Source organism: Coffea eugenioides, chromosome 11 (genome assembly GCF_003713205.1).
Source record: "Coffea eugenioides isolate CCC68of chromosome 11, Ceug_1.0, whole genome shotgun sequence".
Classification (NCBI taxonomy): Eukaryota; Viridiplantae; Streptophyta; class Magnoliopsida; order Gentianales; family Rubiaceae; genus Coffea; species Coffea eugenioides.
The window spans coordinates 43,643,451-43,656,384 of record NC_040045.1 but is presented as its reverse complement, the minus strand read 5'-3'; the positions used below and the strand labels follow the sequence as shown (position 1 = coordinate 43,656,384).

At 34.6% G+C, this 12,934-nt stretch overlaps 1 protein-coding gene across 1 annotated transcript; it reads left to right on the top strand.

The window, feature by feature from the left end:
* The first annotated feature begins 10,915 nt into the window (after positions 1 to 10,915).
* Positions 10,916 to 11,898, top strand: LOC113753021. The gene has a single exon (XM_027297098.1). The coding sequence runs from the start codon at positions 11,088 to 11,090 to the stop codon at positions 11,577 to 11,579; it is 492 nt and encodes a 163-aa protein (XP_027152899.1). The 5' UTR covers positions 10,916 to 11,087; the 3' UTR covers positions 11,580 to 11,898.
* The last annotated feature ends 1,036 nt before the right edge of the window (positions 11,899 to 12,934 follow it).

Here is a 12,934-nt window from a genome sequence, read left to right as displayed (position 1 = left end):
TGCAAGTGAACCAAGAATTGTGTACCTTTCTACTGAAAGTGGATTTAATAGATGGTGGGTGTTTACTTTATTCGGAATTGTGTACACGACAGAAGTTTACTCCATCTCTTCATCGTCCCTATGCTATGCTATGCTACCGCCACTAACCTTTCCACACTAATCACATTATTAATGTGCACACGCCAACAATTATTACCCTCCTTGCATTTATATGCAGTCGGCATGATGTTCCCGAGGTTGGAAAAAATTCTATATTAAATACTTTTGTTTAAAGAAATTGCTAGGCTTCTAATCATTTTTTGGTGAGTGAGGATCTCGTTCAGAAGTGTGCTGCTTTTAGCCTTCAGATTACATGCCGATTTAGTAAGGAACAAAATAAGTTTATGGCAACAAGCGTTTTAATTTATAACATTAGTAGATTAGTTTATGGCAACATGATGCATTAAACGGTACGTAATGCACATGATATAGAGTATTATTCTTTTAACAAAAAGACAAACAAAATTCTATTAACGAGCTTCGTTCAGCACGAATTGTTTGACAAATTTTGAGGAGGAATTTCAAAGAGATTCAAAAAGGTTGGCGCATTTAGCATGGTGGTTGAAGTGTGCGACCTTATTTGCTTTTCTTGAAATCCCAATTAACATCAATGTAATGTAATGTTGGTTAACAAAATTAGACGAACTTTCTCTATTATCGGACCTAAATTAGACGTGATGTCCTCTTTATCACTTATAAGTTAGCTCGATAATAGAGGCGGCATCTCCCTCCCTCCCCAAAAAAAAAAAAAAACTTGGGATCATCAAAATTTCTGCAGGGTTAACAGCTTCTCTAGCAATATAAGCTTTAGCCAATTCCGCACTCGCTATACCATCAAATTTCTCTGATAAACCAGCAATGAATGATCCTTCGTGGTCACGGATGACTACTCCAATATCAAAGACTCTACTGCAGTGGAGATGGAAGCATCAAAATTAATCTTCAAATGAGGAGGAGCAGTGGACCATTTCAGAGAATTCCCCAGAGATGGAGCAATAGCATAATGTGGACTGGCCTCGCGGAATGCTGCAACTACAAGGTTGTGAGTTGCAAAAGTGACTAAAGATAGATAAGAGGGTCTTGAAGTTTGCCAGCAGCATATGATATACTATTAGAGTAAATTTTATATACACTGACAGTATATACACTATCACGATCGGGTGCATGACACATTTGCAAAAATTTGGGTTTCAAATTCAAATTCGGATTATGTGTCATGCATTTTAATGGTGTAAGTGTATACAATGTTAGTGTATGGAAGATTAATTCATACTATTAACGTATTACATTTGGTGATTTGGCTGGTAATCAAGAACTGTTTTATCAAACTTTTGAAATAGAAAATAAATCGATTTTACCAAAATCTAAGTATCTCATCTAGGTTGTATTGATCGATTTTTTGGGTTTATTTTTCTGAAATTTTGTTTTCCACTGTTCAGAACTGGATCCCTGGAAAACAAAGATTCTTATCCACTAGAGCATTTCGGCTGACCAAGTTTGGAAGCCCAGCCAGGACACCCAGTCCAACGATTTTTTAAGTTGGTCGTCGGAAGCCCATCAGTTAAAAGCTGGATTTTGTACCCAGATGGGCTGAAGTCTTGAAACGTTTTGACTGTTATCTTGGGATATAAGGTGATCATCTTTAGATTTTCTGTTTTATTCTCCTTAAATGTGAAAACGAGAAAACAAAATGCCACCGTTTTTGTTGATTTCAACATATGTAAAAAAAGAAAAGAAAAAAATAATGAAAAAGAAAAATAATGAATTGTAAAACCCATTCCAACATTAATAAACACACTATGGGTTTTCATCAAAATTAATTATTATTGACCACCTTATGATACCGATAGCGATAGTGATTGTGGAATTTGAACCAAACGGCTCCTTATTATTATTATTTTTATATATATACTTTACATGATCAAGTTTAACACAAGAAAATTGGACAAAAACAAACAGGGAAAGATACTTCAGTTTTAATACCTAAGCTGGTACGCAAGACAAAACTAGGGGTGAGCAAATTCGGTACATACCGAATTCATAACTGAATTCAAATTCAATTTGGTAATTTGAAATCGGGTATTTGGTAATTTGGTACAAATTCGGTACATACCGAATTCACCGAATTCTAATATGGTATTAAATAGGTAATGAGATTATGAATTTGGTAATAACCGATTTCGTATTCAAATTCTGTAATATGAAATAGGGTATCGCATTACCACATTTGAATACCAAATTAGTTTATAAAATTATATAATATATAGATAAATGCTATTTAGTATTAGTATATACTACTAATATATTATTATATTATATAGGTAAATGCTATTAATAATAGTTAGTATATGGTATTATCATGCACTTATAATAATAATAATGTACAATATATTATTTTAGTATTTGTTAATTGTTATATGACTATAATAATACAAATATATAGTAATACATAACAATATAACATAACTATAATACTTATTATTTTATGCATGAGTAACATGACTAGAATCAGATAATAATTAATACATATATGTATAATACTAAATATTAAACTATAAACATAATTAGTAATTAGAATTTAGATATTGGTAATTTGATACATCATTCATGTTTGAATTATTGAATATTTGAATGCGTAACCTATAACTTGCAAGTATTAATGTGTATTGACTTTCACAATAACATATGTAAGTAAATAAGTTTTATTTTGATTTGAAATAAATTATAAGTTTGTAACTAATATAACTTATCACTAATCATTGTAATTTGTAAGTTTGTAACTAATATTACTTATTATTAATCATTGTAAATTATAAATTCATAAATTATAACTAATCATTGTATAGTCTAAGGTTTATTCTAGTTTAAATTAATCACTTTTTATGTGTTCCATAAATCATAGACTAAGGATTCTAGGTATAAGTGATCAAATAAATGCCAATTAAATTAAACCACAAAATGATCAGAACATAAGTAATGTGTTAAATTATGAATAAATTTGGGGATCAAATCAGTAATAATTTTTTAAAAATCAATTTTTTTTTATAACCGAATTCATTACCATTTCCGAGTTCGAAATCGGTTGCGAAATGAATTCGGTTATAACCAATTCGAAATTGAAAGCGGTTTAGATTTCTATAAGTCAAATAACCGAATTCAACTAACTGAATTACCAAATTTGTACCGTCTGCTCACCCCTAGACAAAACTAATCAACAACGCTTTTTGTGGACAACAGACGAAAAACGTGATGGGAAATTGGAACACATGCAAGTACTAAACTTTAGTGAATTTGTCCTCCTCAATCCATGTTTGGTAGCGGGATGGGTCCGCAGGAAAAATAAGTTTCCGCCCAAAATTTAGGGCCTGTAAGTTTTCTGTAGGGAGGGAGGGAGGAGGAAGAGTAGTGGTGGTGTGGGGAGGAAGGAGAAGAAAGGAGGAAAAAAAAAAAGAAAACAAAAAAAAAAGAGAAATTTTTTCGTTAACCCTCAATTACACAAAGTTTTTCTACAGCTTCTATAATAAAGTTTATTACCAACACTTGAAAAACTCACCAATTCAAATGGGTCCTCAGTTTGATGCACACTAGTAAGTTTAAATGAACTTTTGTGAAGTGTATGATTTAGGTCCTATAATTGTCTAACAAAGCAAAAGACAATTGGCGTTATTAGCTGTAAAAATCACATGTAATCACATAGCCCACAACCTTTAATTGCAATCGGCGCAATCTCATTCCCAATAACAACAAGGGGAAAGAGAAGTTTTTCTAATGCTCAATGGTGCATGTCGCTCTGGTGCTTGTTTCTTGTTCTATTTTGGGAGAAATCAAAGCAACCATATGGGATTCAGCATGTGTATATAGTTGTCTTGTAAAATTACCTTGTCCGATAATAATAATAATAAGGTTTGAATCGAAAACTTTTTTTTTTTTTTGGGAAAAAAAAACCCATCTTAAAATGCTTGACATAAACATAGACGGTTTTTTATTTATTTATTTTTTTGATATAGCCGACAACAAACAATTGTGTCCATCAAAATCTAACATAAAAACAAAAACAAGACAGTTACCGAACCCGAAAAGGACAGCTAGCAAGTAGCCAAGTTGCAACCAGCAAGTTGATAAAAAGCTTAAGTAGTAGATAAAGAGGAGCGGACCGGACCACCTAAGCTGCCAACTTGTAGACGTAAAAACCGGCCACTGTCTTCTTCTTTTGCTTAGCATATCAAAGTTTTGAGCCGTAACTGAGTTCATTAACAGCTCAAACAAACAGTTTTAAACAGCGTCAAATTTAGTTAAGAAATGGTAAAAATCCTCCAAGAATCTTCAACGACCAATAGCCTTTTGCATGTATGAGTTCCATATTGTTCAAGACTAGGTTCATGTGTCATTTGACTTGCAAGAGGAAGTACTATGGTTATCGACTGCTTAGTGCTTTACTTAGTGCATAAAACATCAAAAAGCATGTGGCACATTATTTAGTTTAGCATATAACCCCCACCCCCCCTCAACTGAACTTGACAGCTGCCACTTTATATAGCGGTGTCTAGTGGGAACCTCTTTGATGATGCCTTAATCATGGCTTCCATATCCAATCTTTCATGATATGCGACCTAAAAATAAAAGGTAGATATCGAATCCCTTTTGATATTAATCATCACAAACCATTACAATTGATAATTAAAAGCAATAGCAATCCGAATGTGACATGAAACAACGCTGCGGGTTTGTTTGGATTATAGTTTATTTTCTGATCTTTATTTTATTCGCTTCGCTTGCATCATCAACACATTTTTCAATCATCTTTTTATCTTGCATACGTTATATTAAAAATGTGTTACAGTATTTTTTTTTGTCTCAAAAAACTATTCCAAATAAATTACTACTATTATCTGCCTGTTTCGGGCTGTTTCAACTTTTACTTGTGCTCTGAATTCAGATGAAGAGGTGACAAGTGAATAAGAAGAAATCAACAGTTTCTGGTTTGGAAAACTTATAATCATCTTATTTTGAGCAAACAAATTTGTCCACAGACTTTTTTTTTTTTTTTGTGGTGGAATTTTGTAAGCATCAAAATCTTCACTGGGGAACAAGATATTATTCTTTTATATGGCCATTTTATGCAGTAACAAGAACATGGAATCTCAATTTGGGATAAATTTACTAGAACCTTTTGTTGAATTGCTAAAAGTATTTACAGTATATTTTTCTATAAAAGCTCCAGCCAAAAATAAAAATTTTTTCAATCCAAACAGGTCATGAAGAACATTTCTAACAGAATGATTGAACCCAGAGGGGCGCGGCAACCGACGTCCCATAACGTGGTCCAATCTGCCGAGTGGTTGAGACGCAGCTGTCTTATGCAAAGTTGCAGCAACATCTTCATGCTTCGGCCGTGACCTGGATTTAGTTGGCTTTTATGAACCTGACTACGGAGTATAACTAATGCCAGAATGGATCGACAATTTAAGACGACAGCTGAGATAGTACTCCTATGGTACTGGTCTGGGGCCTTGGATTGGAGCCCAATGTTGCAAGTGTTTTTTTTTTTTTTTTTTTTGGCTACATTTAGTTTAGGAGAGCACTTGATGAATGAAAGTAGAAGACGGTCCACTTACCACGTGCATGACACAATTGCATGGGAATATGATCCCATTCTTACCACTGGCTGTCCACGTGGGGTCTCCTTGTTCATCATCATCATCATCATCATCATCACCATCCATGGTGCTGGAATGGTGCAAGTAGCAGTACCATATATTTATTAACATCGGATGCTAAACAAAACGTTTGTTGTCTTTTAGTAGTATACAAGTAATAGACCGCACACCTGACCACCTCATTATTCAATGTACGTATATCTTATTCGTAACACTCCCTCTGCATCCAGTTTCTACTTAGCATCATCATGAATTTTTGAGGCTAAGTTAATGGTTGAGGAATTGTATTGTGGAAGTTGAAAGAATTTGGCCAGTAAAATTCTTACTACGGTGTGCAGTCAGATGATAGATCATCTGGGGTTTTGTGTCTCCACCATCTCATAAACAAATCAATCAAGCAAACAAATGCTTTTTTACTCATTTCGCAATTAATTAAGCAAAGCTAATGAACCGGAAGCATCGGCAAGAATCCAGACAAGTGCCACTCAATTCACATTAACAATAATGCTAAGTTGCTAGCCCCTCAAATCACTACTTCTCTCATCAATTAGTTCCAAATCAATGGTTCATCTGAGGTGGGGCTTGTGCACGTCAAATTTGCAGATTCAAAGGAAACTGCAAATCAGATGTTGGTTATGTACATCACATGCCATCTACATCTTTGTAGATGATTGCTCAATTATATATACACATGCTTAAGTTAATAGTAGCATATTTGTCGTTGCACGAAATGGAGATCTTACCTCAGTAGGCCTCCCTAGCTGTTCAGTCAACCTTCATTTTTTTCTTTTGTAAAAAAAAAAAAAAGTCTTGAATGCTTTGAGACTTGGAGAGTTATTCTTGAAATCAAGAGGTTTTATTTTATGGTGGGAATACGAATATGAATCCTGACCAATTACCAAAAAAAAAAAAAAAGAAGGAGCTGTTTGTCCGATGCTTCTTGTCTTGTAAAAAGCAAATACTAACTCTTTTCTGTTCGAGTATCTTAACACACTCTACGTGTTCGTCCATGAAAAATTATACACAGTCCTTGTATCAAATTTCTTTTTTTTTTAAAAAAAATAATAATAATAATAAAGCCGACAAGGCAAAGAAAACAATAAAAGAGAATAGTCTGCATTTAACTTTCTTTCCGTTGCTTTAGCAGCTTAAAGATTGTACTGGTGTTGAAAGAAGAAGAAAAAAAAACTGAACCTTGAATGAATGAATAAGATGCTAGAATTGTTCTTTTTGAATAAATGAAGCACCCCGATGCGGCTGGCTTAAAACAGTGCAGTTTCTTGTTCTGCTTGATTGGCTCACTTAATGGGATCTAACTCTAGATTCCAGAAATGGACCGGCGATTTCATTATTGTCTCAGAACAGCTTCAAAGGTAGCAATCCGGTCAGAGAATACATAAAATATTTGCATTAGACCCCAAAAACTGACTGAGAACTGGCACCAGCGTCCGATTGCATCGGTACGAAAACTCAAACACTAGTATTAATTAAAATTTTATTGGAAACCACATCCATTAATTGTTTTTGGAATAGGACCTTTGATTCTGTTCCATCTCCTCCTCAATAATGCCGAATGATTGACTACCGTGCCGGGACGGGGAAACATCTTAGCGGTGAATTAAGGAGAAAACAAAACAAATAGTACCAGCATTAAGATTACATCTATAGAGAGAATCCTTTTGATGATTACTAAAGCTAAACCAGAATCTTCCTTTTCATTCATTCTTAGGATGAATTTCAGTTAATTACGAAGCATACTAGAAAGATTTTGTACCATTGCCAAATAGCACCATGATAGAGAGCAATGGTTAAGCCAATTGTGATGATATATAATTCCTTTTTTTTTTTCGGAGAGCAATCTTTAAATTATATTCATACTTAGCTCGTCCTCTACTTGTGCCTCCTAATTCTAATTTATCAAGAAGGGAAAATAGAAAGAACAACTAGTTATATTTGCATCTCAAATGCCTCGGCAAATAAACAAATACATAAGAGTAATTTTTTTCAAAATATACATGAACGAGTGTAGACATACGCCATATAATTCAGTTTTAAATTTGAAATTCGTTTTTCGCATATATACCATACATTTACACTTGTTGTTGTTAGCGTAAAAAATTCATTACACTGACAGCAGCGCCAATAAATAAACAAGAAAGTCTTGTCCAATTCTTGTGACTTTGGATCAAAGTACTTAAACGCGTCCATGTCGGCTCTCTTCATATAATCTTTTTTCTTTTGGGAAAGTCTCGTAAACAGTCTTGCTTTACATATTGGTATTTGCTGCTGAAGCTTCGACGTCTCATCAGTCCTCTGTAAGAGTAGTAGTAGTATCAACATTTCCCATCATTGTAGTAATTTGCAAGCCTGCGCCAATTAACAATTGGCAGCCGCTTTTGCTTGCGGACGCATGAAGAATGCCTTCTCCTCCACGTTATCAATTCCAATGGGGAAAGAGAAAGCGGCTGAGCAAAATAGAATCTCCGATTTTAATCACTTTTATTCAACTAAGGAAATGTTAATGCACTTGTCCTTACAACTAAGAAATTGGTTGTACATGTGTTTTCATAAATTACTGAACTTCGATGAACTAAAAAATTTTTAGGAGATTGTCTAAAAAAAAAAATGGAATGATATTATAGTATTATTTATGATTTAATGCATGTGAGGTAATAAAATAATTGAGAAGATAAAAAAAAGAAAGACGGAAGAAGGTGTTTAAAAAGCAATCAAATTATTATCATTACTACTACAAATGACGCCCTACCAGAAAAAAGTGAAACTTATTTAAACTACACTCGTGAGAGTCATAATTTTTGTGAGATGATCCGATAAGAATTGCTATAATTCATAACAAAAGACCCCTTGGGCTGGACTAGAACGAGAGATAAACATAGCAGGTTAGACGTTTGACTCTCAACTCAAGAGTGTGTTTGGATTGTAAAGCTTTGTTTGGATTGCATTTTTCTGAACTTTTTGTAGAAAAATTACTGTAACGATTTAATAAATGTGAGATAAAAAGATGATTTGAAAAAATGTATCCACGAAAAACGTAGCGCAATCCAAAATTTTTTGTTTAAAAAAAATTTTATTGACACATTTTTAATTTATATCTTTTTCTCATATACATCAAATAATTAGAGAATATTGCATCACATTTTAAAAAGTTTTTTTTTTAAAAAAAGTTGTAATACAAAATAGGATTCATTAAATATTTTGAAATCTCTTTTGAACTAAAAGTCAAGAATTTCAACAGTGCACCTTACATCTGGGTTTAGATGGACCTCCAGTCTCACCGCTGTATAACCCAGCTAGATTCTCCACTGCAATTTAGTGTAGGTTAGCATAGTTGTTGTCAATCGTCTTTCTTTTTAAAGAAAAACAGTGATAATTATTCTAGTATTCGTGAACCAAGAAAAAGAAAAAGAAAAAAAGAAGCGAATTGCAGTAAAAGTTTTTTTTTTTTTTTTGGATAATAGCAAAAGTTAAGAACTGATAAATACGCAACTCAAATTGGGATGTGTAGAAAGCCGGCGGTAGACGATAAGGGTTTAAAGCGTTCGAAAAGGAAGGAGGCGTTAGGTGGGTAGGTAGTTTGAACAAAGCAAAGCATGGTAGACGGACGCCAAACGCTGCAGACTAGACGGAATATAAATATAATGCTGGCGGACATATTTGGCCCCACCGTTATCTGCCTGTCTAAGTTATTAAACGTCTACATCATCCTCCCTCCTCTTCCATTTTCTCTACGCGAGGCAATTTCCTTTCCCCTTCACGCTTCTCAGATGAAGATTCTCTTAGGATTCTAGATGCATCATCAAGGGCCACACATCAAAACTTCAAAGCATCTGACCAGTCGGTCTTGGAAAGTGATGTTTTGCATTAACCGTTAGAATATCATGCGTGCAACCAATAGTCAGTCTGCTTTGTAAATTTCCTACAAATTTCTTGTTTGACAACTTCTAGTGGGAAATTTCCGGATAGAAAAATGTTCGGATAGAAATTTCCTTTTTGTTTCTTCTTTTTTTTTTTTTTTTTTTTGAATATATTTTTAACCCAAATGAAGTTGGATTCATTCACGTCATGAATAGAATTGACTTCATTCATTCTTCTAAGATAAGAAATGTATGTTTCAGAGCGTGGATACTTGTTTTCATAATAAAACATAACATTTTGCATACTGTATTAGTATCATCAGCCAATTAGGCACCAATAAGATTGTTGAACCAAATGGTAAGAAACTTGTACTTGTCAAGTATGGTCTTGATTACGAGCGATCAAAGCAAATAATGGTCCCGTTTGTCATGTGAATTTTTTGGATATTTATCTAAAACTTTACGGTAACCTACTGTACAAGTTTTATTTTTGAAATATATTTTTAAGTGTATAGTTTAAAAATTTTAAAAAATTTATTGAGATTACTATAGTTAAAATTTTTTAAAAATTTGTAACAAACAAATTTAGTAAAAAATTTATCAGCCAAACAAAGCGAATACTGGGAGAGTCACTCAAAAAAAAAAAAGTCCTACAATATTCGATTTGAGACTAATCAGGTCCAACACCACCACCATCATCATCATCATCATCATCGAGCTTACACTAAAAAAAAAAGGAAAAAAAATTGGCCGGCTAGCAGTTCTGCGTAATTAACTGCTAGTAGCATGTTTTCTTCCGGAATAGTCCTACGTATAGACTTTGTGTTATAATAATAGAAAAAGCCAAATGACAGTTTCTGGTGGTCTAAGCACGAGACGTACCAGTACAAAACCGTCCAGCTAGAACCTATCTGCGGCCCGACTCCTTAGACCGCCCCTGTAGGTTTAAAATAAATAAATAAAATAAATACTCCTACTCAAGAAAAGAGAAAGCTGGGGTCCCCATTTCTCATAAGCTTCCCCGTCATTTACCTTTAAAAAATTGACATGTCCACTCTATGGTGAACATTTTCTCCTTTAATTAAAATTTCAATGGCTGATATTCCTCAAAAGACTCCAAAATATTTTATGCTCAGAATATATCTGACATCGGATCACATCAAGAAACAGATCAACTCGTGAAACAAAAGCTAAACCCCAGTCTATCCAACCACAAATGCCAACAAGTCTTTAACTTTATCCCCCTTTTACTTTACTTTGCCTGAGCAATGAGCATCCCCCCCTCTTGTTTCCCTCAATTTCCACCTTTTAAAAAAACATCATACATAGCAGAAATTGCAAATTTTGTATTCATTTTGACCAAAACCCCCACTCATTCCCTTCCTCTATATAAACCTTTCCATCCCCCTTCTCTCTCCTCATCCCATTTCTCTCTATTCATCTTCCCCGCTCGCTCTCTTGCCTCCAGTCTTTCGGACCCTTCATTACTTCTTCCGTCCATCGCTTTTCCGCGAAAATGGCTGAAACTACGCAGCCTAAACGCCAAAGAGAAGACGACCATTATCAATGCGAGGAGGATGCAAAGCGGCACAAGTCATACAATCAAATCCTTTCTATTCTCGAAGAAGAAGAAGTTGAGCCTAACCAAGACTTGCTGGATATTTTTCAAAGTCTTCAGCAAGAACTCTCCTCCTCTTCGTTCTCCGTGGACCCTTTACAGGTTTCTGCCTCGGCGGCGGACGTTGACCACCGGAGCGGTTTTTCCGGCGAGTCGGAGTCCGGCAGCCCGAGCTCAAAAGACGATGATGAAGAAGATGATGGAGTAAGAATGATGAGACATCTTCTGGAAGCTTCTGATGATGAGCTTGGACTTCCCAATAGATCGGAGAGCGGTGAAGAGGAGATTAACAGTGGGCAAAACGCTTTGTTTTTGGGCGACGGGCTGTGGGAGTTTGAGGATGATGCAGCAAACTACTATACTTTGCTGCAGTCTGAACTTTTCATGTAGTTTTTGGGGGGTTAGAGTGTAATTTAGGATATTTTAGGGGGTGGGGTATAATGAGGAAAAGATGGAGGGAAAAAGTGAAAGTGGAGGCTCTTTTTGGTTTTTCATTTTTATACCCTCTTCTTTTGTACAATATTAAGGTTAGCCCCACTGGAGTTAGATGATAATCAGTGCTAATCATTAGTCATTAGATTTATTATCAAGAAAAAAGCTACTTAGTTCAATTTTGGGCACTAAGGATGTCCCTCAATTTCCGGGGGGGATTTGCAAAATGGGACCTCCTCTTGCTTTAACATTTCAGCAGGAAAATCTTTGCCAGCGTGATGAAATCGAAAGTCATGAAAAGGATTGATGGTTGTAACTTTTATGACACAGCACAAACCAAGACTTGTTAGATATTTCCCACGCGTGATTTATCGCACCTGTGAGCAGCGACTCGGGTTTAGATTTGGTGGCCACAAATGACACGATAAATTACCAAATTACAGCATCTCAACCAACAAGTTGATATTTATATTTTCGATTCTTCGCCAAATTGGCTAAGATAAAAAAAGAAGCCATACCAAAAGAAAATCAGCCTCGGTGTTAACCTATTCTTGAGCGTAGATTTTACTACCGTATCTTTTCTCCATATCTGATCTGGTGGTAGCAAAGACTTCTGTTTTTGGGAATGCTAAACAGTACAGGAAATGATCTTTAGCTTCTCCTGCCAGGTGAAGGGAGCCATTAATTCAACCTTTAACTACTAGTAACTGTTCAGATGTCAAGATTCGAGATCAAGATAGTTGCAATCGTGAAATTAAATACAGTATATGCCTTATCTTTGGCTTTTTATACCCATACTTTGTTTCTTTTATTTTTTTCCGGTAGAAAAGGGGAAATTACGGGAACAATTACAAGTAGAAAAGGGGAAAATTGCAGGATTTTTTTTTTTTTTTTTTTAAACCCGTGCTGTATTTCTATTCGTTGTGTTCGCCACTGCTTGTGAAGGAATCACTTTTCAAGTTCATGCTTGGTACAAAGAAACAGTATGATGTAAGATGTAAGCTCCATCCATGAATATGGGATTTGTGGTTTGTGGACAAGGGTAAACAAACTGTTTTTTTTTTTTTTTTAATTATTATTACGGGAAACTAACTAGGAATCCCTAACTTATTCTAATTTTTTAACTTTTGACTCTTGATTTATTTCAAGTATTGAATTGGCCCCTTAAAAAAATTGATAAAATTTTGATCATTTAATCTATTTTCATTATTGGATGATTTTTGCACTTAGATCCATTAAGATTTAACCGTGAAGATAGATGGTATAGAGTCGCAGCTCAGTCCTTCAAATGTTATTTTTTAAGTGTAAGTGAA

Coding starts and splice junctions, on each gene's coding strand:
- LOC113753021 (XM_027297098.1), top strand. CDS start 11,088: ATGGCTGAAACTACGCAGCCTAAACGCCAAAGAGAAGACGACCATTAT.